Source organism: Colletotrichum scovillei, assembly GCF_011075155.1.
Source record: "Colletotrichum scovillei strain TJNH1 chromosome Unknown Contig00009, whole genome shotgun sequence".
Taxonomy (NCBI): domain Eukaryota; kingdom Fungi; phylum Ascomycota; class Sordariomycetes; order Glomerellales; family Glomerellaceae; genus Colletotrichum; species Colletotrichum scovillei.
This window is the reverse complement of record NW_023336267.1, coordinates 2,154,297-2,179,544: the sequence shown is the minus strand read 5'-3', so window position 1 is coordinate 2,179,544 and position 25,248 is coordinate 2,154,297. Positions and strand designations below refer to the sequence as shown.

The 25,248-nt window shown below is 52.8% G+C and overlaps 2 protein-coding genes across 2 annotated transcripts; both read left to right on the top strand.

Annotated features, from left to right (window-relative positions):
• The first annotated feature begins 6,215 nt into the window (after positions 1 to 6,215).
• On the top strand, positions 6,216 to 9,495 carry HER10_EVM0011943 (uncharacterized protein). The gene is made up of 3 exons (XM_035481351.1): positions 6,216 to 7,365; positions 7,454 to 8,454; positions 8,552 to 9,495. Exons 1-3 carry the CDS (start codon positions 7,150 to 7,152, stop codon positions 8,880 to 8,882), a joined length of 1,548 nt encoding a protein of 515 aa, XP_035330157.1. The 5' UTR covers positions 6,216 to 7,149; the 3' UTR covers positions 8,883 to 9,495.
• Positions 9,496 to 16,154: 6,659 nt separating this feature from the next.
• Positions 16,155 to 18,391, top strand: HER10_EVM0011852 (uncharacterized protein). Its single transcript, XM_035481268.1, has 8 exons — positions 16,155 to 16,456; positions 16,515 to 16,568; positions 16,624 to 16,796; positions 16,852 to 16,961; positions 17,015 to 17,142; positions 17,204 to 17,312; positions 17,364 to 17,434; positions 17,494 to 18,391. Exons 1-8 carry the CDS (start codon positions 16,324 to 16,326, stop codon positions 17,967 to 17,969), a joined length of 1,254 nt encoding a protein of 417 aa, XP_035330143.1. The 5' UTR covers positions 16,155 to 16,323; the 3' UTR covers positions 17,970 to 18,391.
• The last annotated feature ends 6,857 nt before the right edge of the window (positions 18,392 to 25,248 follow it).

Genomic DNA, 25,248 nt, shown 5'->3' with positions numbered 1-25,248 from the left:
CAGAAGCGAAGCGCCATCTCGGTGCCATCTTTGCCGCGCTTTGGAGTTCTTGTCCAAGGCCCATTCAGATGGTCGCGTGGCTACTTGCAGACAAACCCCGTTTCTTCTGTGCAGCAGTCCCCAGCCAAAGTCCGGATATGCAAATGGGACGAACTCGCGCGTCAAGGTTCCACGAGCGGTTGGTGGAGATGGGCCCATGTTCTTTCGACGGAGAGCTGAGGCCTTGGACTGATCAGCAAAGCCGCCAGTTGGGGGGTCGATGCAGTAATAGGAAGTTTCGATGCTTTTTCCTCTTTCGAGTAGAATGCCCTGTGTGCGAAACCGGTGGTTCGACAGTGTCGTCAAGGACCAGACCCAATCTGTATCATCAATATCGGACGGTGTCCAAGTCCATCGCATTTCTCGACACCTCGTTGCTTTCTCCTACTTTCGGCACATCTTCAGATGAACTGGCCTTGGGGTTGAGTTCGTTTCCTGTCTTTGAGAATCCGAACCGGGCTTGCTACAACCATCGATTGGCATCTTCCACGGGGAGGAAGTCTCTGACTCGGACCCGGCGGCATGAGAACACCTATTTTCTGTGACCGGCTGCTTCCCGAGCCAGGTCTTTGCGCACAATGCTTTTGACCGTAGTTCCAGCGTCGGAAACCAGATGGCTTCTAAACGCCATCCAGATCAGGGCCAACGTTCATCTTGGTCGGATGACTTTAAACGGCCTCGCGACCTAGTCGATGAGCTGTTTTGCCAGCGATTGCTGCAGAACTTTCCGCGGGACAGGCTTAAGCAGTGGTAAAGTACTGGTGTCAGAATCACCGATTCTATCACGGAGTATTGTCGAAGACTCTTTCAGCGACGAAACGCCATCGACACATTGTAAACTTTCGGCTGGCCATAAGGTCAGAATTTTCCCTGGGGCATGCATAAGATATCACGATACCGTTTTGTGTCAATGATTTCATCACGCATGGTCCGCTCCGGCGACGTGACTCGATCTTGACGACAGGGTGAGGTCTCGTTGTCGGTGCCTGATCTTCTGACAATGGAATAAAGCTTAAGAGTCTACAAGGGAAAAAAGGAACAGGAGGGTTTGTGGGGTGTAGGACAAAAGATGCAGTAAGTTTGCAGTCAAGAATGGCATGAACGAAGACAGAAATCCTACCCAGCGTTGGTCAGGGAATACCGAGTTTCGCTAACTTTGGATAGGTTTTGGAAGGCGTGAATCAGGCGTCTGCCGACCCCGTGCTGAGTCTTGAGGCTCCTGGCGGATAGGGCAGATGATGATCTGGGGAAGCACCGTCGATGCTAGCCGGCAGTCATGGATCCGGGATAAACAATTTCTCGGACACGACAGGTGTTTGAGCCGGAAATACAACTACTATATACCTGGCAATGGTTTCTACCCAGTGCGCGACGAGTGTAGCTGCCAGATGACAGGCAATCCTTCTTTTCATCCATCTTTTTCTCAACCCCAGCTCTGACTGATGGTATTGCACAGATTGCTTGAAAACTGCATCTTTTACATGAATGCTGCGAGATTGTATGGTAACATGACGTTCCTACACGCTTCTAGCAGCACTGAGGCATCTTGCATGCCGTGAAGACCTCTACGATGCCTTCCAACAAGCTGCATCTCACGTGAAGCCGGCTGCTGCCTGCCACGAGAGTGAAGGTTCAGGAATAAGAGGTACGAGATTTGGCGGAGACGAGCACGAGTTTTTATGCCGCATGGATGGCAAAGAGACGAGTTTAGCATCTGAGACTGAACGACGGTCGATCCCTAATGCATAGGTGCAAGGAAGGTTCCGAAGCAGCCGAATGGGAGGGCGGGCGAACCACAAACAATGTTTGCATTGGCGTGGCGTTCGTCAAGCTGGCCAGATGGGGGTCCAGTAAAAAGCATCAGACAAGCGCGAGATCAATGCATATAATGCAATGCCAAACGTTATGTTGAGGAGAGTTGAGACAAAGGCCGCATCCCTACTCCGGATCGTCCAGAGTTGTTCGTCCATGGATATGACGAAGGGAAGCTTGAAGTTTGACGTCGGAGGTGTGTGCCGGGCGGTGCTTTACGAAGGAGAGTAAAAGGCAGACGGGAAAGGACCGGGGGTCCGGGTGGATGAGGAGGGTTTGCGGCCTTGCAAAAGTGTCGTTGGCGAGCTGCTACGGGGGTCAGCCTGGGACGGACAGCCGAGTACGGAGCTTCGGCCTTGGAACGGAGTGCGAAACTGAGAGAGAAGAGATTCAGACCGTCGATTCCATTTGCGCTGTGGTTTTGGATCAGGTGGATTGCTCGTGACGCGACGGCGAGCAGCCGCGATTGCGCGCCTTCAGTCAAGGCGAGGCTTCACAAACAGAAGCGGAAGCGGAAGCTACCCACGTGAGAGTGAGCCCATCATACCAGACGGAGCCGGCCCATCAGCCGGACACGGCATTATCCTAAACCTCCGAAGATTCACCTTAGCGAAGCAGACCAAACGAATGCAGCGTCAGCTTCCGAGAACGTATCCGGGCTCTTCGGGAGGTTTTTTCTGAAGTGTCTTCGGAGGATGATGCGGGACGCAGTGGCTCACCTGAGCACATGTTGGCGAGCAAGGTTGGGCGAGGAAAAGGTTCAGCAAAAGTATGTGGCAGGAAAAAGAACACCACGTGGAATTGCAGAGGAGGAAGGTCAGCGGGTAGACCGAGGGCTACTTATCTCCAGGGAGCGGGCTGAAGAGCCAAACGCTACGCAATTACTTGGTATCCGAACTGACCGGAGACCAAGTCACTTCTTGAAGCTGAGCCCTCCCGAGCGAGGGATAATGAGGCAGGGTTCATTATACAGGGGCCATGATCCAGGGCATGGACCTAGCCATGCGAACTCTTTCTCCTCGCTTGAGGCTCTTTGTGTAATCTGTACGGGACGTCGTTGTCAGAGGTTAAGGGGGTTGGCGGTAGCAGTTTACGTGCTGGTCCTTGACTATAATCTGCCGGACTACCGAAATGGCGAGACGTCAAAAAGACTCAAGGAGTACAGGTATGGATAGATTGCCCATGGTTTAGGCCGATCTGTCTAGACCGTCTAAGATGGGCGCCGATGCCAATCCACCGCACGACAGGGCTGATGCCGATCCCCGAATGTGGGCTGCCAATGGCGACAAAGATGGAGCTGCGGTTGTCTGGAGTTGATGGGAGTGTGGTCTGAGACTCTGCGATACTTGAATGAGTAGAGATAGTTTACGAGTGCTTTGCCGCGGTATGCTCAAGTGAATTGATATCTGGCGAGGGGATATTGGCGGTCCGATACGCGGAATAATTAGGATCTGAGATGAGCTCAGGTAACGAACTACCTACGTGAGGGCTTGCGAAGAATTAGACTAGGTAAAAAAGTAGACAATGCAGAAGACAACGGTGGTGAAGTGTAAAGTACGCCTAAGGACGACAACTAGAGGGGGAAATGAAGGGCAGCGCATAGATGAGACAACCGGGCGTGCGATGGACGATATAGCATTGAGCTCTATCGGTTTGAGTTGCGCTCAAACGGGGCTCGCCGTCTCAGTGTGGTCGGAGGTTTTTCGTTCGGCTGAAAGGTGGAAGGGGAGCAGCGCGTAAAGTCTTGGGACAGAGTGGTTGTCTGCCCCCTGTTTCCCGCTTACCGAAACCGTTGAGCCTCTTGCTAGACGAGTCTGGCTCGGCTAGGCGGGAGAGAGGGTAAGGGAGAGGGAGAGAACAGAACAGAACGGAACAGAGGAGAGGGGAGAGAGAGGAGGCTGTCCGGAGTTTTGGCGAGGCACGGGACGGTCGGGATGCAGGGATCCCGAGGACCAGATTTGCGGTTGATATGGGAGTTTTGCGGGGGAAGAATGGAAGAAGTCGAGAAAGGGGCCCGGCTGTCTGTGTGGTTACAGATTCCCCGTGGGACATTCACGCATTTTGCATCACATTAGCTTCCTTTTCTTCATCCTTAATTCCCCGTCCCGACTACCTACCACGAAACCACTCGTCTTGATTCTCGCCATCCCGTCCGTCGCCCGCATCCCGAAAGAAAAGGGGGTCTATTCCAGGCCCTTTTTCTACATGGCAGATGTTGGATCAGGATAGGAAACGGAGGGAGCATAGCATTTACGGATGATCCGAAGCGGGTTGGGACTGGCCGGGGGGGGCTCGCTTGAACGGAGGCAGCTTGTGAGGCGTCACAGGGCAGTCTCGAAGGGCCTGCCAAGACCGGGTCCTACGGTCGCATCAGATGCGTTGGCGATCTGTGCAAGGGCTCTGAGGCTCCTCATCCTCCCATCGTCCCCTTGCGAGCTGTCCCCCGCGAGCGAGCCGGGATTCGGAGGAGGGAGAGCAGGCAGGCTTAGGCGGTTGTCTTTTCGGGGGGGAAATGGGTTCTTCCCGAATACCTGGTGTCGCACAATGAATGCGGCTCACTTTCTGCCGTGTTCCTGCTGCGGTTTGTTTTGCTTGAGGCTCTGGGCCAGCCCTTTTTGCGGCTTTTGCGGCTTTTGCCCCTCTTTCCCTGCCGTTATGGACCTTGCCGGTTGGCGGTTAACCTCCGTGTCGCATGATTGAGCCTCTCGTTATCTTGTTGTGTACGGAGGCTCTGTGATTCTCTCTCGTCCCCGACGTCTCGCATTGGGAGCCGAGGGCAGGTCGAGGCCCTTACCCCCTCGTCTGATGCTGCGGCTGTGCCGTTATCTTTCTTGTGATTGTGATTTGTCGTTGTTGCTTCATTGTCATGAACGTGTTGGTGTTGTTGATGGGCTTACGCAATGGATCTAGTGTCTCGTATGCGGCCATGACAGCGTTCACGGTCAGTCGGTGGTTCGTGCCATCGTGCAGGAGTTCCTCTCATCATTTTCCGTTGGTTATTCTCCGATGACAGAAGGCATTAGTTCGATCGAAGGCCTGGGACGAAATGAGGGCCTGACTCGGGGTTTGAGTCGTGCTGTATGAGAACTCGAGAAGCGACTCGACTACCGGGGCTCATTCTCATCGCGATGAAGAAATGAGATTTGGTGTAACAATTCGATACTGGTAATCGATGGAAACGGTGAATGGGCCGCCCTGCAAACGCTCAGGCTTGGCTGTCTCTCTTCACCTTACCGTGATGAGAGAGCCAAGGAGCGTGGGCCAGTCAGAACGCGCCAAATGTTGCCGTTTTGTTCGGGAATTTGCTGCCGGGGACTCTGTCAAAACACACGGGAGATGGTCGCCCTCTCTGAACGGGCGTCGCGCGGGTCTGTGATTGTAAACAAGGGCACTTTCGGAAGCGGGATGATTCAATAACATCCGTATATCGCGATTCGAGCCCTCGTGAGCAAATTGTTTTTAATTTTCCAATGAGGCGCAATGAATGGAAAACAGGTTAGAGGTCCCCACCTGCCTAAGAAGGTATTTCGAGCACTCAAATTCTCGGATGTGATGGCTTCCATTCAATTGGCAATGTGGAAAACCTAAGAATGGAGAGAAGAGAGTTGAGCATTGAACTCTGAGAGAACATTGAGAAAGCAACAAGTTCGAGGTTCGAAGCAGGCGGGTACCTCGGAATATTTGCGATTGACGTGGCCCCGTCGAGTAAGGTATCACCCCACCCGGTTTTAGGCGTGCGGGTACATTTGGACGGAGCTCCTCGACTCGCTTCACTAACGTTCCTGACTCTCTAGTGTGGTCTCGCGCGGTCTCGAAAGGTCAGAGACAACCTTGAAAGTCAGAAAACCGGGCATCTTGGGCAAATCTTCTGACCCAGTCACAGCCCGCGAAATATGACATGACCCTCGGCAGAGTGGGACTTTAGCTTCGTCTGCCGTGGCATCAGATCAGGTTCATCTCAGCTTATTGCAGCTGGGTGGTGATGTGCACTGGCAACTGGGAAGGAAAGATGCTGGATAATGCACGTATTCACCGTTTTGGTCAGCTCTTGGTCAGTCAGATGTGACCTTAATAAACCGCAACTAACTACCAACTTAACGTCCCAAATGGCGCGATATACGCTATGCGATACGGATATTCTCGTTGGGACAGAGTTCCTCGCTGTCTCAAGTTTTTTGCTGTGCCTCAATTGCGGCTCTGTTCCCTGCGGTCCAGAGGGGGGAATGACATGTACAGTTGTACATGACCCCCCAGCCAATTGTTACACACGGAGAAATTATTGTAGACTGCGATGGATTATCAGTAACTGGATAATCCCGTCGAGTAACCCGACACGAGACCACATCATCCACAGCCCGCACCTTATTATCCTGTCCCAGTTCTGCTACAGCTGACCAACCCCCCGGGTGCCCGGGCTGCCCTGTGTCGCCGCAAGTGAGACTGACCTCCGCTGTCCATCTCTCCACATTCGTCTTGGCGCTCGCGATTCCTCCACTAAGGTAGGCAAGGGTACTTGGCTGGCCCTACCAGAGACCACCAAAATCCCATGTATCCCTATACCTTGAATACTCGTAGTCTCGTACCGCTGATGCCCCGTCCGGCTCACTTGCCGTGTGTCTCTTTTGGTGACCCGCCACTACCGTTCCTTCCCCATCCCTTCCGGTGACTTTTGTCTCTCTTCCCTCCTCCTCCTCCTCTTCCTACAACCACCACCCACGACCCCGTCACCACTACCCGCCGAGCCGCCCTTCTTTTTCCCATCCGCATCTCAACATTCAACCAAATCACCAACGGACGATTGCGACAATAATAACGACGACGACAACATCGATACTTTTCCCGCCGCACCACCCCGCAGACAGGCGCGATTTCTACTAAATTCAACACACGCACATTCGCTCGGCCGTTACACGATCAAATCTTGGGGATGGAAATAACCATCTGATATTCACGATTCCGAGGAGATGTGACACGCCAATCCCCCTCCTCTTCAACAATCGGCCTGCCAGCAAGCGAGCCCGACCAAACTTCCCGTCACCAAATCTGCGAACGCATTGTGCTGCGTGCTGCCATCTCCACCTCGTGCGACTTGAACCGTTATACCAACCAGTCTACGCCTTTTGCACCACTCTTCCGACAAATTTCCTCGAGCGCCTCCTCATTCTTCAGGTCACACCCTTTATCGTTCGAAATTGATAACCCTTCCCGTTGCTCTTCCCCTCTCCCTCCGTTCCGCCCAAAAGCGACGTCGACCGTCGTGCGAACGTGAGAAGAGGCGTAATCCAATCGACAGGCGAGATGGCGTTGTTACTGCTACGGGTCCTGGCTTGCGCCGCCGTCGGCGTCATGGCGCAGGCCGCAACCATCACCCCCGAGAACGATATTCCATCGTGGAGCGAGAGGTCGGCCATGCAGATGTCCCTGTCGACGGCTGGTGGCACCGTCCCACTGTCGTTCATCGTCATGCCTTCGACTGAGAACCTGGGCTTGAATCAGTCCGACGTTGTTCGCGGGGTACGAAGCAATCCGTCGCCCGGTCGGGCAGCGCAGAACTGTCGCTAGCCGTCCAAGGATATGGAACACTTTACTAACAAACTAATAGGCCGTTCGTATTGAGGGTACCATGGTAGCCGCCGACTCTTCGAACTACAACCAAATTAAATCAAATACTCAGGTCGCGTACCTTTCTTGCGACACCCAAGACGGCAGCGGCTTCATCAACCCTAACATGATGCTGGGCACTCTGATGGAGAACAAGCCAAAGGCTATTGTCTTGTATAGCACGGTCGGCAACTGGTGTATGCTTTCCGGCTCGGACCTGACGTATTACTCCATCTTCACTATGGCGGACGCTGGAGATTCTCAACAAGCCCTACGTATTCTCAACGGCACAAATGAGGCGGACCAGCTCAAGGTCATCATCACAGGAAACGCGACAGGTGCTGTGAGTGATGGTGGAAATGGCGGCGGCGGCAACAACTCTGCCGTCGCCATGAGCATCTTGTACAGCATTACGGGTCTGATTACACTGCTTTTCTTGATTATCATCGCCACCGGCGCCGTCAGGGCTCACCGCTACCCTGAAAGATACGGTCCCAGAAACGGGTTCAACGGCCGTCCCCGCCAGAGCCGTGCCAAGGGCCTCGCTCGCGCTGTGCTGGACACCCTGCCCATTGTCAAATTTGGCGAGCGGCAGGAGGCGAAGCCGGATCCTAATATCGAATTGGAGAGCGCGTCAAACGTACCAACCAACGACACGGCCGTTGGGAGGCAGGGTGCTGCTGCACCAGTGAGTACCAAGGATGTCGGGGCCACTGCCACAGCGACAGAAACAACCGCTGCTACAACTGGCGATGCGGCCGCCACTGCGACTGGTGCTCTTGCTGCAGGCGGAGCTGCTGCAGCTGCCGCCGGCGCCGCCAAGGGTGCTGGCTCCGATACTCCAGCTGCTGGAGCACAGGAGGATGAGCATCTTGGTTGCTCAATCTGCACCGAAGATTTCACCGTCGGTGAAGATGTCCGCGTGCTACCTTGCAACCACAAGTTCCACCCCAATTGTGTAGACCCCTGGCTGGTCAACGTGTCAGGCACATGCCCGTTATGGTGAGTTTAGCGTGCTGCCTTTTCGCAGAGCCCTTGTTGCGTCGTCTCATACACGTCCTAGGCTTTCACTGGATATTCTGCTAACATTTATTTTCAGCCGTCTTGACCTCCGCCCACAAGGCGAAGCAGAGAATCCCAGTGATGAACTTCCGCCCCCGCTTGAGCTGGACGGTCATGAGAGCGATGGCTCTTCCACCTCGCAAAGACGGAGGACACGATTGTTTGACCTCAACAGGTTGAGGCATGCTTCGGCAGAAGAGCGTATTCAAGCCCTTCGACAATACCGTACCCAGCACCAAGTACAAGGTGAAGCTGGGAGCAGCACGGTCGATGTTGGAGGTGAGGAGAGGAACGATAGGAGCCGCAGGGCAAGATTAGCCGACAAGCTGCGCGACAAGTTCCGGATTCGAACAGGACCTCAGGCCTAACTCAACGTACAAGTCATTCAGCACATTGGCGTAGACTACGAAAGGCGGGTGTACCCAAGCAAGCCTTGGAGGACATATTAACGACACGAGAGAACAACGACTACAACAGCACAACACACACATTGACGATGACGAAGGGTGTCACAGGCATCAAGATGGACGAGATCCCCTTTTCAAGTTTCGACGGATAGACATTGGCGTTCTGGGCACAAAACAACATCAAGGACAGCATTGCATGGCGTTGAGCGGGTTATGGAAGCACGGCGGAATTGTGACGCCGGCTTGCTCCATTTGCTTTCAGCCGTTGAGCGTTGAGCGATGGCGACTATACATTTGGCTAGCCCGTGTTGTTCAACGGAGTCAGCCCTGGCATGGTAGATACGGGAAAACGCCATCAACATGATGGCTCGGGATGGAGATGACAAGGAGGGAAAGGGTCTGAAATGAGAGCCGTCGTCAATCCCAACGCCTGCACAATTCAGCCATGGGTTGGGCCTAGGAACCACACGGGCTGTTTTTCATCTTAGAAGCAGAACCAGAGCATGTTATTCAGAGGAAGGGAGCGAACAGTGCATAGCATAGACAGGATTTGAATGACGATCTGAATTAAATGAATGACTCGACTAGCCTGTTGGTGATCCATCACCCATGTCTCTTGCGAGCTGACAACTGTGAGAGAGAAAGAATAGCCACTCACATTCTTACTTCGAGCCTAGGCTAGCCATCTGGAATCATTGGACGCCAAAGACGATGGGGACGATACGGGCGGAGCTCTTGTGGCTTGAAGGGGAGAGAAAAGCTGAAGAACGGGTTTAGCGTGCAGCCAACCTTGGACGGCAAAGATCTACTTTGATGCGTGGCGTTTTGGTGCCTACGCCAGCTCCAGCGGAAGGAGGGCAGGAGGGGGGCCCGAGGAGAAGAGGAACGAGGTGGATAGTTCCGCGCGGAAGTTCAGCGGCGGCGGCGAGGAGGACGGCGAACACGGCGAGGAGGAACCCGTTTAGGACGGATAAAGAGAATGTCAAGGAGGGAGACGAAATATGTGACGGAAATACCTAGGTACTTTCACCTTCTTGGAGACGAGGCAACGAACGGGAAGGTCCCGAGGTTCTTTTCCTTTCGTGGCTTTAGGGACTTTGCCTTCAGGAACTCGCCATTGAGGAGAATTTTGTGTTTCGGCCGGAGTACGGGCGGCGCGGAGGAGTGGGCGGGAGGAACTAGTTTATTGTAGTCAGGGGCGGGTTTGTTGGTGATCCTTTTTTCTTGGTGTGGTTGGTGTTTTTCCTTACTGAGTAATTCTTGCGTTTCGAAGTTTTTGCTAGCTTGGAGGACGCTGGGGATCTCTGAGAGATGTTTGGCCGGGGGCAAGTGTTTCTTTGGATTGAACGTTGTGGTTCTTTACAACCCTTCTAACTCCGTGAAAGATGGAAGATCTGCCCCTTTCGCAGCCAGGTCAGAGACCGAGATCTTCGTTTGGCTTGTTTAGAAGCCACCGCCGACGTTTCACAAGACTCCATTGTCTGACTATCCAGTTTATAAAGTTCTGCAATCATTTCTAGAAGCTGATTCGTAGCTACAGAAAACCTGACTTGATTGTGTGTCTTTTGCGCTGCGGCTCTTTGTACCGCTAGGTTATCATGTTGTTATGAGCGATCTACAAGCCAGAAAGGGTTTATTCAAGGGCCTTGGCACAGGCGACGAATAACACGATGAAGGTAAGACATCTTGGACTTTTTATCTGACTCACGTCTTCACCTGGTCTTGGAGGATTTGTACATAATTACTGTGTATTGTAGTCGATGTACATGAATCCGTAGAGAAGCTCACTCTTTGCGAGTATATCTGTACGTAATTACCCTTCACTAGCGCATAGTAGAACATACGTATCACTTTGACTTATTCCTGTTGTGGGAGCTTCTGTACATCTGTCCTGAAGGAGTACTCCGTCCACTCTGAACAATGCTTCTGTACTTGTCGTGCTTGTGTATGAAGAGGCTCCCATCATTGTGCGATACCTAGGCAGGCCCATGGTGATTTGCCAAGACACGAAGATGGCACACACGGCAGGCACCATGGCACTGGAGAGGACCGAGGTTTCAAATGTCTGGGCTTCTGGTTGAGTTCGTCGTGTCTCACAGAGATCGTCGACGACTAGATCCGTCCATCCAAATCCGGTGGACGAAGATCATCCTTATGCAAGCTCTCAGGGTGCCAAGAGTCCCGAGAACCAGACTGCTGGGGACCCTGTAGGTGCTCATCTGAGAGCTTCTCGCGGATTCACTCTGGAATGTCTTGTCTCAGAGCGGGCGGGCCCCATCGTGCACTAGATGGGATCCCGTGGAAAAAAAAAAAAAAAAAAAAAAGAGATGAACGGTAGGTAACACAAAGTCGAGGTGATCGAAAACCTTGTTTTCTGCGGACCGGTGGGATGCGGTAGGGAAGGTAGAACAGATGCCCCCATCTACCCGTAAGTACTGCCTTTCCGTGCCGTGAGTGGGCACCACAGTCCGGCGAGGTATGGTTCGTCGTGGTTTGATTCAAGGTACTCCTCTAGTCTCCTGTAGGACCATGAAAGGGGAAAAGGTTGAGGTCTCGGACCTCACGCTACCCTCAAGAGGCGCTGGCCGAAATGAGGATCGCGTATCTTGGATCACGGTCTTGCCGGGCCGGCGAGCTTGGCATTCGACGAGAGATCTGGCGGGCCGCGGACGAGATTAGATGGCGGATTGATTTCGTCACGGGAGTGAGGGAGTGAAGGAGTGAAAGGCTTTTCGAACATTCTATACGTAAGTGGGAACGTTTGCGCAAAAGTTTATCGTCCGGCTCTCGAGGGGAGCATCGTGCATAGCTATTGAGAGATCTGATCAAGTGAAAGCCATGAGCGGTATAGCCTGACTGCTACAAAGAGATGAAAAATGCTGTTTTGGGTAGGTATGTAAATGGCATCTTGTGGTCACCCCCGCGCTGCCGACGTGGCTGATATCGTGTGGCTGATGGTGATGTCGTCAGTCAAGATTCAAGCAGGAGCTGGGAGGGACCCCTGCTTTCTTGGTTCTGTAGTTCTTTCCCCGGGACACGTCGCACAGACCCCCCGCTTGCTGCGAGACGAACAGGGGCTCTTATCCGCGTGGCTCCAGTATTTCTTGGGTCCGGGGGACCTCGGGCGGGGACTAGCGGAGGATGAGTTCTTCCTTCCAGCAATACGTATCTCCAGGTCTTTGTGGTAGACGACGGCACCTGAGGATAATCACAATACCAAATGTTTGCTCATCTTTGCTTCTTCCGGTTTCCCGACAGCTGCTTGTCTCTTCCTGATACCTCGGACTTGGACCTTGGCGTCTTTTCGTGTCGGCTTCCTCGCAGACTCGCACACATCTCGCACAACCATGCGCTCGCGTGCTTTTCTTGGTGTTTCCTTCCTGTTTGGCAACTGCAACCGCACTTCATTCGCTCTGGTTTGAGGCCGTCGGATCGCACACGGGATCTGCATCCGCTACTACCTTGGACCCTCGTCTGCCGCCTTCCGCGCAAGGAATGGAACGCTCATTGTCTACGGAGTATTGCATTGCTACCGCCCAATTTCTTTGGAATACGACCTTCAGCTTGGACTTTCGTTTCCACGGCAGTGAGGCACGCCGCCTCACGATGGACGCAGAGAGTATCTTCAGCTCCTTCTTGGGGCGGGCTAGTGCCAGATTGCCTTGATGCTTGACGCCTGACATAGGTACAGCTTCTGCGCAGCAAGGGCCCCTGGAGACCTGTCGCCTGCTATGCTGATGGCGACGAAGAGCGTGTGCCGGTGTCGGTGTTGTTGCCGGTCCTGCTTACACGCTTTCCAGTGAGTGCACGGTGCCTCACGATACCCGGCGCCGGCAGCCACATCTCAGCCACTAGTCCGAGTCTAGACCGAGCTAGACCTTAGCTGACCGGGACCTCGATTGGTTACGCCGCATTGCACTGCGGTGTCCTGAGTCAGCTTAGGTAGCTCTGAAGTTCTGAAGAGGAGGAGGCAATGGAGGATCCCGTTGGATATTTGCACAAGAAAGGTCGCCAAGGCGTTTACACACCAAGAAAAAAAACTCTGGACGGAGGTCCTACACACATTACCTTGCGGATTATGCCTGCTTCTTCAAGACCAAGATTGCGACATTGCGACATTGCGACATCCGTGGCAACCTAAATGCAGGAGCGCCCGAAGCAACCCGTCCATGCTCGTTCACTAAGCTACAAACTCAGCTCTCTCCTCGCAACGATTGTGATTGGTCGGGCTGTCATCATCTGGATGCCATGAAGACGCTCGACCGATAGATCGGTGGAGAGAACCCTTCGTGCCTGCCGCGTTCAAGGTCAGCCGCACCATCGAGAACAACACCTTCAGACTCTTGGGACGTTTTACACGGCCGCCATCTCTCGACATAGCGTGCCCGCATGATCTCGAAATCTCTTGAGCCGCCCAGGCAAAGGGTGATTCGACCATAGGCTATAGCAGCCATTTCGAGATAATACAAGCGGCCCTTTGCTGGATGAAGGAGGTCCGGCATACCACGCTTCCAACTCAAACGGTCAACCGAACCCTAGATCGCGAAATGATGCACGTTGCCCGCTGCCCGCCCGGGCTCTCTGACACAGACTCAAACTGAGAAACCAAGCATTTACGTACTTCTCAGCACTAGCTCCAAGGGATCACCAGCAATGGCTTCGCTAGAATCCGGGGGGCACTGCGAACTATGAGGAGAAGAGGGGGGCACGCCATGAGAAACGAAGGAAGCGGTCTCGGCCGTCATTCCAACTGACAGTGCGGTCGGCCGACTGCCTGCCAGATTCTCGTCTCTATTCCTTCCAACCACGTTGATTCGGGATCTTTTGCCCTCTTGACGGATCTGACTTGCCAAACCTTCTTTGACTTTTGCCATCTTCTGGTCGCTTTCTGGACGTGGGCGATCACCCGGCCGTAAGCCAAGCCAGGCTACATCATTGTGGCCAAGCGGCTAGATTAACCTTGTGAGCTTGTGAGAAAGGCAACGACCGGATGAGGCGCGAGATAATCGGTAACAGGTCTCACGTATGTGTTGCGCTTACGCCGGGAAAATCACCAGCATTTCGGCGAAGAAAAGCCAGTTCCCTAGAACGGCTACCTATGCTGGTTCCATCCCCCAGCTTTGTGGTGTAATCAGCGATTTGGTCTTAGTATCCTCAGATCCACACCTCCTGCGCCTCCAACTTCTTTGTCGAACCTGCGGCTCAGAATTTCCATCCCTGTCTATTCCGTCGTTCCGCTGCACCAAAACACTCCCGGTACGGGAAATGCCATCGACATATCCGTCTTTTCCACCACAGCCTCCCCAAAAGGGCCCAGAGCCAGGGGTCACGGCTCGCCGGAACCGATAGATCACAGACCGGACTGCATGTGCACAGTCGCTCGCAAGCTATCAGGACGTGCTCAGCGGTAGCGCTGTACGCTGTTCGTCAGAGGCGCTCGGGAAAGGGCCCATGCTACAGCCATCACTTGCGGAGCTTTACGTATCGCGGCGTCTTTGTGCTAGATGGTGGACCGTAGGTAGGTGGGGAGGGTGACCTGCGAGCTAATCTTCAAATCTAGTTGAGCCCGCAAGAACCTTCAGCCAGTGAAGGGTGCCATTGACGAAGCCAAAGTGGGAAAGAGAAAGGGAAAAAAGCAGGCGTGCCATGCAATATGCTCTGCAGTATAGCAAATCCGCTCGATACACCTGGTCGACATGGAGAAAATTTAGGGCCAAACGTTCGTCGATATTCAATGGAGCTGGTTGGCTTATGGGCCGGATCGGCAACCAGATTCGACTTCAAATACCCTGTTCCGTTGCAGAGTCGTAGTGAAGCTCTGCCTTGCGCCGTTGAGCCGTCCAACCAGACAAGGGTACGAGCTCCCCGCTCCTGGTCCAGGGCTTGAGCTAGATACTTACGCAGGCGAACAGCAGGTAATGGACTTGTAAGTCTTGCGTAGACTTTTCATCCACCCATCCACCCACCCACTACCAAACGACGCTCGGTGAACCGCTCTTCCTGTCGCGGACTCGACCTGTGGGCTGTGGCAGGCACAAAGATGCAGACCAAAGGCAAGGCCAGCGCAGAGAGGCAGTCAGACAGACCGCAGGGCATGCGCAGGATAAAGGGCACATTGGATTAGAGTTTTCCCTCTCGTAACGATTTGCCCCTCCACCTCGACTCAGTCACCCCTCGACTCAGTCACCCCTCGGCCCCGTCCCCCGTCCCCCGTCCCGTCACCGTGACATGAGCTTGGCGACGAAACAGCCTTTTTTGCTCTTGTTTCCTGTCGTCACCTTTGTCTGGGGGTGATGCACTGCTGAAGTAGCCAATACCGATACCGTTTCTTCCCTCTCGGGACGCTGCAGAGGAAGTCCTCCGGTAAGGTGTCCGTCTCCCCTTCTCCTCAGTTTTTTTTTTTCCCCCCGTTTGGGGCTTGGCTTGTGCACGCCTGGACGGCGGGCGTACTGTACGTACGTCTATCTGTCTCTCACTCACGGATCCTTCAACTCTCTCCCTTCGCTGCTAGCAGCCGAGATCACCGTAGCGGGCGTACCTACACATTTCACGTAGACGCTGTTTTCCAAGGTGCGTGTAGGTAGCTCCCTAGCTGTCTTAAAACCGTTTCTTCTTCGAGCATCTTGAACTTTTTGGAATACCCTTCCCTGTGGCTTGCACCAGGGGGCCACTACTCGAATTACCTTCTGGTACCTACATGGAGCTATCCTCTAGGACATTTGCATTTTTCAACGCCGTCACTTCTTCACGTCCAGTCAGTACTAGTAGGTACTTGAAAGTGGCTTTTTTCCAAGTCAACCAGCCGTGACCGGTCTTGGACCATAGACTGGTAGCTTCCTACCAAGCACAGCCAGAGCCAGAAACAAACGCCTTTGATCTCATACTAAGTGGGCTTGGTTTTCTTACTATCACGTATCCAGCTTGATCACTTCGCCGGGTACGTTCCCCTCAAGCTAGCACAGAGAGGCACACCCAAAGAGAGAAGAGGGAGGAGAAGGGTAAAACAAAGCCACAGGCGGATGAGTCTATTCTTCCCCCTTGCCTCTAGCGTATCGGTCACCCCCCTCCATCCTTGTAGCAGCATTGGGCTTGCTGTCTGCACCTTAGCTGCCCCCATCCCCCTCCCGTCCCTGCACGCACGCTTCGATCACCTGTTGGACGAAACTTAAAGACGGTTGTGTCCCCCTCCCAGACATTGCGAGACGAAGTGTAGCTCGGACATCAAAACCGTCGATCCCTTTACTCTAGCGTTCCCGGTTCTTGCGGTTGCGCTTGGTATATAGTTCTTCTGTCCCCTTTGGAACACAGCCCTTTCCCGCCCCGGACCCTCTTCTCATGTTCGGAAGATCGTGATCCAACAATCCACATCCGACTCGAAATCGACATCACATTCCCCGGGGACATGATGGCTCCGGCTCCAGAAATGAATGCCCGGGCGAATCCCGAAGGCCTACACACATCAGAGCCCGTTGGAGGAACGGTGATGAGCGTCATCATCTGCCTGGTCTCGATCAGTATCATCTCCGGATTTTTTGGTTGGTGGCCTACGGATCATGAATTTGGTGGAGCGGCATACTTACGAAGAATGAACAGTTCAAAGAGGCACAGTATTGAGAAACTGGAGGAGGATACCATTCGTGGTCTGGCGTGAGTATTTGTTCTGGTGGTTGGCGGGTATCCGCGATGCTAATGCAAATCACAGTCGTGCTCGCCGTTTATATCGATTCGTACCTCTTCGTCTTCGTCACAGCGGTTCTCCAATTCGCTCTCGGTGTCAACAAGAACGTACAGATTTGCGACGGTGCAATTCTATTATGCTTAGTTTGCTATCTTTCGACAAAAGTCTTGATCTATCTCTTCCTTGTCGAGAAAGCAGTGCGTATATCGAATCCACGAGGCAGACCAAAGGTCATAGCTAACGCCCCAACAGCACATTATCAGAGGAGCAACGAAACCGAGACTGCAGTCAAAGCTTTACCTATTCAATTCGTTTGGCATGCTTGGCGTATACGCAGTCATTGCTATTCTCAACTTTATCTTGTAAGCCAACGTCAAAGCATCATTACCACGATCCACAACTAACACCAGCATAGCCGAATTACACGAATTGACGATGGGCAATGCTACATCGGAATGCAAAAGGTCTCGATGATTCCTCTCATCTCATTTGACGCCGTCGTCAACGTTTACCTTACCATCCTCTTCCTGATTCCTCTCAAGAGTAAGCGCAGCCAGGCACTCCAACCAGCCAATCACGCAACGATGAAGCTAACTTGTCGCAGGTCTTTACTCATTCAAGCATTTCCCCAAAACACCTGCAAACATCCGACTTAGAAGCGTTGCCCTCCGCACCTTTGTCGGTGCCCTGTGCACGCTTACCAGCAGCATTGTGTAAGTTGAGCACACCTTTAATTTAAGCTCAAGGTTTCTGACTCGCTACAGTAACTTGACCGTACTCATGGTTCTTAACGGTGAGCCCGGTTGGGTCTGCCTCATGTGCTGCAACAGCGACAGTATGTCCACCATCATCATCTGACCTTGTCCTTGCGGGCGTAGCTGACCTCCCCCCTAGTCCTTTTCTCTGCCATTGTTGTACAGTGGGTTACTTCGAAGGATAACCAAGCCACCATCGGCTCGTCAAGTGGTAACTCCCGAGGCGAGCCGTTCGCCGAAGACTTCCGCCGTCCGGACGGCGCTCCCTACTCGCCCCACATCGCACCGAGCCAGAAGCACGTTATGGGCGATGTAGGCGAGATTTCGCTGGACAGCCGACGCTCCAACTCTGCCACCAGCGACGACAAGATTTCGTCAGAGGGAGAACGTACGCGCAGGACATCGTCCGCCGGGTCGGTGCCCGTGAGCGGTGTCTACGTGACAACCACGATCAAGCGAGAGTCGAAGCCGACGCCAGCCGTCTTCGAGGAGATGGATATCGAAGAAGGGTATGCGGAGTCGAACAGGTCAACTCGACCGATCAGCGGGCGCGATTCGGACTTTGACAAATACGCCGCTGGCTCACGAACGAAAATCACGGCCGGAAAGCGCTAATGATAGGAGGGGGTTTTTACTTTCAAAGGGCGAAACCGACTGCATTCTTCTAGGCGGCATCACTTTCCATTCCGACGTTCACGGCGCGTTTAGGGAGAAATAACCTCATGAACACCATTGTTGGGGCGTAACTACGGCTTTGCTTTTTCTGGGTTCGGACTGCCCCCTTGTGGGGGGACTCAGGACGATTTTTTCACATTTCTTCTCATTTTTTTGATATCATACCACGATGGACACCATCGGGAGGGCAAACATTATCAAATTTTCTCACCCTTACACTTATACATACACATCACGGCTTATGGGTAGGCGGTACACGGATTTTGGTCTACACATACCTCACGGACGAGCGGTTACTTCATGACGGGAATTGGCGGAGGTTCACATACAGGATTTGGAGTGTCTTCGGTGGTGCGTAGCATGATACTAGTCATGAGCCTTTGGATTATTCTTGCATCAAAGAGACGGATATATCACAGGATTAGGATAGGCCAAAAATCAACGGGTCTTCATATCATACCTTCGAACGAACAGGCCCTCGTGGAGAAACAGCGATGGGCCATGTTACATTTCTGCCATATTCACAAACGACTTCCAAACATGGGTGAATCTTCAGTTGTAGACTAAAAACTAGTCACAAATACTTTGATGACCCCGTATCGACGACTTGTATTTTGCCCATGAGCCCATCCCCCTCTCACCACTCTCTTGAGCAAAATCCCATCTTCAGGTGAATGGACATCTGCCGTCCTGATGTGATTTACCAGTAAACCGAACGATTGTGGCAAGGGGTGGATTCGAGGTGGGGGAGGGGAGGGAGCGCAGCATTCGCCCGCTACAGAGGTAGAGGAATCTAGATGGTCGAGCTAAGGCACGACTTGCAGATCCGCCACCGCTCAACCCCCGTGTCTGCCACGTTGTTCTCGACACGATCTGGGACTTGGGTGGATGGATGGATGGGTTGGGTTGGGCTGACGTGGATTGATTGGAGTGATTGAGTGTGTATGTGTCTGTGTGTGTGCTAGGTATCTCCTCTTCACGGTATCCGTACACACCGCCAAATCTGCCGAACAGGCTTCTACGGCCATTCTAGCGAAAACCTTGGGTCTGGATTGGTTACGGTCCGTATTGGGGTACCTAGAGTTGTAAAGTTGTGAACAACCACATTTTTTTCAGTCCGAGATACCTGACCGCCATGTGTTTTGTGTCACACAAGGCCACCCCGATGGGAAGGATTTCCCCAAAAGCCCAAAGCCCCCAACGCAAGACACAAGACGAGAAAGAATCCCGAGTGTGCGGGCGTCGGAAGTGTCGCCTCTTTGATCCCACGTGGGTTTCGTCCTGGGCGAAGCTGTGCTCTTCGTTTTCATGTGGTTGGATGTATGGATGGATGGGGAGGGATGGGAATGGGGTGTGCGGTGGTCCCGGTTTCCCCTTCGTGTGAGGGCGGAAAGGAAAATTACAACCAATGTGGTTGGACTGTCAAGAACGTCGGAGTCTCACTCCGTTTGACGCCTTTCCTACCCTATTCCCTTGTTCGAGAGAGACGTTTCTTCATGCGCGCGTGCATTTGTTGGTTTCTGGGGGTGGAAGGGGGGGAGCTGAGCTTGGCTTGGCTTGGCTTTTGGGGACTCCGCGACACGTGGGAATTTTCCTCGGTCGTACCCGTCGCCTCCCCCTCCCCCATCTTTGACATGTTTGAGAAGAGCGCTGAGACTCTCGGGATTCCATCAAAAGATTGGGCTGGCTGCGCAAGCAATCGAGAACAAGGACCAAAGCTCCTCAAACGCGGGTTCTCGCGCGCTATACTGGCCCGGGTCGCGCGCAAATAAGATACAAAACGGCCGCTGGTGGTCGTCTGGACCGACCCGTACAGAGAGTATCATGTTCCCCCTTCAGCCTATAATCGAGATCTTTGTTTGGTGACAGGGCCCCATAAGTCATGTTAAACTACGACTCCAGGAGACAGACCGGGAGGGCTTGTAGTCTCCCCGGTCTTGGCTTTTTCCCGATGCCTCGCACCATGGAGCGGCCACTCTTCCATCATCGTTCTGTACGGACGACCTGCCCTAGTCGCAGGATGGGGTTTCCTATAACAGACAATGGGGGTCTTGTGGTGGAGGCATCATCCATGGTCCAAATAGAAAAGAAAATCCTCAGAGCATGCTGCTTTGGGCAGAACAAGAAGCTGCTGCAGTTATTCACTCCCTTCGAGTCAATAAAAGTCAATAGAGTTGATTTTCTGACTCTGGGTGATGAGATTTGGAAGGCTACTGTTCCTTGTCCCATACACCATGGTCCGAATAGAAGAAACCTTACAGCCAAGGCGTACCCTGCCTCGCCTGCTTAGCTCCCCCCGGAGTTCTACTCCGTTACTCCCCTACTCTGACTGCCATAACGCAAGAGGCACCGCCTGTCCCTCGCGGCTGTACAGATTGTATGATTTAGACTCCTGAGCCGCACAAGTCTCTCGGGATTTGGTTACCGCTGTCCAGCATAACGTGGCAAAGGTTCCTGGCAGTGATTTAGGGGAGCAGACGCCAAAAGGGGAACGTGCTTCTTCCCGTTCACGTTTCTGTGAACATGCTTATGTCTCAAAGTCTTGGCACGGTCAAGTGCTTGCATAGCATAACAAGGTTACAGTACATTGGGGAGGGAAGAGATGAGATGGATTTGCCTACCGTAGTAGGCAGGTTTTCCAAGTGCGAGGGGGCTACAGGCATCTTGTTTCCGCGTGTTGAATCTTTCGCCTAATCTTCGCAGATTCTTCTGAACTTGCCTACGCCCGCAGCGCTGCTTTCTATTCGACGATTCGGTAGGCGTCTTTACAGACTCCCCTCGGACTCTGTATCCAAAGCACGGGCAGTAGAATATATATGACTCGTTGAATACTCCCGTGGGATCCATGGCGTGGGATCCACGGAATATGTAAAGATAGAGTTCTTGGTTTCGGGATCTCGTGGTCCAATGTCGAGAAGGATGAACATGAAGAAATACGGTTTCCTTGTCTTTCTTGGAATTTTCTCCTTTTCTCCTCTTCTGCTTTATGGTCACTGCGCTCCTTGGGGTGGTCATTGGGCAGTGAATTTGAGAGGCCCCGACTACGATATCTCAATATCGAGTTCGAGCACACACGCACGTGAAGAAAGCAAGCCACGGTACTAAGGCAGCTCTGAGGCGAACGGATGTGGGGCCGCAGCACGAGACGAGTGCGAGAGGGAGCGGAGCATCGGAGAAACTAAAGATGGGACAGAGTTGTGAAGCGCATGGGATGGCGCTCCAGCAGGCATCTCGTATCTCGGAAGACTCGTATTATCACGGTAGTACAAACCACCACATTGAGTAAGTCGATGGAACACCACACGGAATGGTTTGAGGCTGACCTGACCCTGGTCCTGACCAGGTGTGATAGAGCCGGTAACCTAAGACTCCTTCCTAGCGGATGGTAGAGTTACTAGTAGAAGATGCGGGCAAAGAGATGGAAGGACCAGGCGCTATGTTCACGTAAGACGGTAGAGATGGAGGGGGAGGCGCAAGCGAAAGGCGAGATTGGGGGATAAAAGATCTTAGATACCGAGAAGGGAAAAGGTCAGATCTAAGCGACGCAAGCTTCCTTGCACATGCTGTTGGGCTAATGTAGACCGCCTCGACCACGTGTACAGTTGCATACAACCATTCAGAGATCGAGATCCGTTGTCTTGCGTTCCGCGGGAGCTAATTGACTGGCTAAAGAATGAGGGGCAAAGTAAAAAAGCTCCCCTCCTTGAGATGAGTGCGACGAACCCACGGCCACATTTAGCTAACGACGCATTGAAGTTGCTCTGGGAAATCATACACTTTGAAGCACTAAGTTAGAAAGAATATGAGAAGGGGAATATAGGCATTGGCATAAGCACATCACGAGATATGGCGGCAAACCGGCTGCAACTGCAGCTAGTAGATAAGGGTACGTCAGGTCAGCCAACTATGACATGTGTAAGGTAACCCCTCCACGCGGCATCTCCATCACCTCATACACATACAAGCGCTGGGGCCATCACATCTCCGTCTCATTGGACCTTCCTCAACTTTAATACTACCGAGAAACCCAATTTTGGGGTAGTCAGTATCACATCTGCACATTCCGTAATCTAGGCGCACCGAAGTCTACCTTATTTGTGCATCTTCTCCTCTCATCCGTCCTGCCGCTTAGACTGCCGCCATGTCTCCATCTGCGGCCTGGCGTTCCTCGTGGGCAAATTTCATGGCACAATGGCAAAAATGAGAGGAGCAAGACGGCAGGTCTTCACCCAGACTCCACTTTGCGCCGCCGGGTCTCCCCACATCACGGATAGGACCGAGAGACGGATATCCACCAGGAAGCCGGTTCGGTTCGGGTGTAACCAAAGGTATCCGCCCCCGTTCCCCGCAACGGTTCAGCCTCTTCCCTTTTTTCGAGCAACGTATCCGTATCCCGAAGCTTAACTCGAGCAAAGGTCTAAGTTAACGGCCAAGAAACGGTGTTTGTAACCTGCTCACAGTTTGATCTCCACGAGTCATGCCAACTGGAATACCACTTACACCATCCCTTAACCCCCCATCCTCTCTCATCCCATCTCGCCATAGGTCCAATCCCGCCCTCAAATGCTTCGAAGCCTATCATGGTTACGTTCAGATTTGCTCTTCGACAGCCAGCCCAACCCTAAGCTCCAAAACCCAGGCCAATCCGTGAACCATATCCCGACCCGACGCAACTCTACCGCAAAACGAGACTGGGAATCCTTGCGTTCTCGCCCTTGGACTGATTCTGACATCACAAGAGTAAGGGTTTGGCTTTCGACTGTTTTGCCTTGATCTGATGATTGGATCGTAGTTTGCCAGTCCGGATGTCGAAGCCGGGGGAGACTTTCTACTCTCCTATGATGTGTCCCCAAAAGCTATGATGCTCGTTTTGAGCAGTTTTTCTCCCACAAGCTTTAAACAGAATCTCCACCAATCTCTTGGTCTCCTGGGGTAGGTCAGGGTTTCTAGCAAGGGTGGTGAGAGTGGTGAACTGATCTTCTACGGATACTGTTTTCCATGAGGCCCTTGCGCCCGTGATCTCGTGCTCCTTCCCTTCTCCGTGCAAGTGGCTCGTGGAGACAGGCTCTTTCAGAGCACAGCCTCGTCCCGTTATGTCGCAACTTACTTATCGTCTAGTCAAACGTCGTAAACGTATTGACGCAATACGAGTTTTCTCGGGTCTTTAGCACCGCACGTGTGTTTGTAGATAGCCTTTTTGGTCGTAAAGTCCAAGTTCAAGTTGAATGAGGCTAATGACGCAAATTACTAAAGTAACAAACTGCGTTTTGCCCGCCATGGAAGAATTAGTGCTTGATGCACTGCATCTGTATTACTCATTCGAAGCCTTCAGTCTATCTCTACCTTCGAGATTAGTCTTGTCAGTTGCATAATCAAGCAAAAGGGCTCCCACCGGTTCCGCCCATGTATCTCACAACCCTCATCGCCGACATAGACCATCAAAAGGAATTTGAACACCTCCAAGCAAAGTAGAAAATCTCCCTTGCATCCCATCGTCGGCATGGTTCGACAACGCCGCCGTTCCGTCGTCCCTTCTTGCTCGATTCATCGGCGATAGTTCGTCGGCGCTGAGACTTTTTCTCCTGCCCACTTTCCCATTTCCCCCCCTTCTCCCTCTCACCTATTCACACCTTGGTGATTTTGGGCATGCCGGCACAGAAATTCACAGATTTCGGCGGTGGCGAAGAAAATCAGAAAGCTCCATATCTCGGACATGGCAAAGTCGAAGGGCACGTTGCCGCCAAGAAATAGATCGCGATCTTTCGTCTCAAATTTTGTCGTCAATTCCTCGTGGGTTTTCACAACCTCGAGGCTCACACCTTCATGAGCTATCACATCCGCAGAGATCACTTGCGAAGCATACTAAAGTTATCGTGAACAGAACTGGGACCTTGGCGGACATACTCCATCTCCGGCACCTGACATTCACCGGTATACCTAGTTCGCCGACGTCTCAGCCAATCTTCTTTCCGAGTTGGCCTTGACATGTTCAGCTCACAGGAACACTAGGATAGATGTCATCCGCGTGCCCTCTCGCAAGTACCTTCAGAGCAGAGCGAGCTTACGGTCGCATGTCCGACCCGTTCGGCTGTTCAGACACCATCATCAGCACCATCACCTCGCCCAAAACATTGGCAACACAGAGCCAAGACTCAGGTGAATAGGAACTTCCAAAATCTCTCCGTTCCTCCTCGTCCTTCTCATCCTCCCTACCTCCCCATCTCCCTAAGACCCAAGTGCCGAAGAAACACACTTTTTTCCTTACACCATCGCTGGTTAGTGACACCTTAGCTCTTGGCTGTCGTTTCATGCACCTCTGCAAATGAGATGAGTGTTCACTATGGCAAGGAAGGTTTCGCACTTCTACGCGAGTCTCTCGGCTCCGAAAGGTAACCCAAAGAAGGAGGGCAAAATCTCCGCAGCCTATTAAACCCGACGCAAGAAGATTGTACTTTTCCTTGGTCTTCTTGCTCGGACGGGGTCAGGTCGAAATCCAGATTGCCGCCCTTCTGTAGTTTTCTTGCTGCGCCAATATTCTCGACTTGGATTCAAATGCGGGAGGAGCCTTCCGTAGCTCGTCCAGGGCGCAGCAGTGGAGAGGCTCATCGCCTTCCTGCTGGAACGAGGCGTTCATTCCCCAACTTGAGCTTCCCTAACCTTCTCATTTCGTAATCCGTCAAGAGTATCCTCTTTGATATAATATGTGAGATGGGGTAGCACCGGGCTGCATGGAGCTCCTGTATCCTGCATCATCGAGTTGCATGCGCCCTCGAAAAGGATATCACTCGGGCGTGACTGAAGCGCGTTCCGAGACCCGCGAGCGCACCTTGATTCACGAACTGATTTAATTATCTACGCGGACCTCACAGCTCGACGCTCACGGATCAAATTGAGATTGAAGATAAGCCGGTGGCAAAGCGGCGAACGGGTCTTCATCTCAAGCTCGCATACAGCAGCTGCATCGAAAGGGTAGCTGACATCATACTTGATCACCAAGCACATCATAAGCCGTACCTGCCCCAATCCTCAAAATTCTGCTCTTGATTCTAGAAAAAATTCAACCCTCGTTAGTGTGCTTCACTCTGTCGCCTACCGACTCAGCGTTCATTGGCACCTTCTCCTGACCTCTCAGAACGCGGAGAAAGAGTTCGACATTCACTACATCGCTACGAGAACGAGTGGCTCGGCATAGGACATTTCTCGCGCTCTTATCACCACC

Excerpts from the sequence above, each read along its gene's own strand:
- HER10_EVM0011943 (XM_035481351.1), top strand. The coding sequence starts at position 7,150 with ATGGCGTTGTTACTGCTACGGGTCCTGGCTTGCGCCGCCGTCGGCGTC. Across the intron at positions 7,366-7,453 it reads AGTCCGACGTTGTTCGCGGG|GCCGTTCGTATTGAGGGTAC; the intron begins GTACGAAGCAAT and ends ACAAACTAATAG. Across the intron at positions 8,455-8,551 it reads TCAGGCACATGCCCGTTATG|CCGTCTTGACCTCCGCCCAC; the intron begins GTGAGTTTAGCG and ends ATTTATTTTCAG.
- HER10_EVM0011852 (XM_035481268.1), top strand. The coding sequence starts at position 16,324 with ATGATGGCTCCGGCTCCAGAAATGAATGCCCGGGCGAATCCCGAAGGC. Across the intron at positions 16,457-16,514 it reads TATCATCTCCGGATTTTTTG|TTCAAAGAGGCACAGTATTG; the intron begins GTTGGTGGCCTA and ends AAGAATGAACAG. Across the intron at positions 17,143-17,203 it reads CTTCCTGATTCCTCTCAAGA|GTCTTTACTCATTCAAGCAT; the intron begins GTAAGCGCAGCC and ends AACTTGTCGCAG.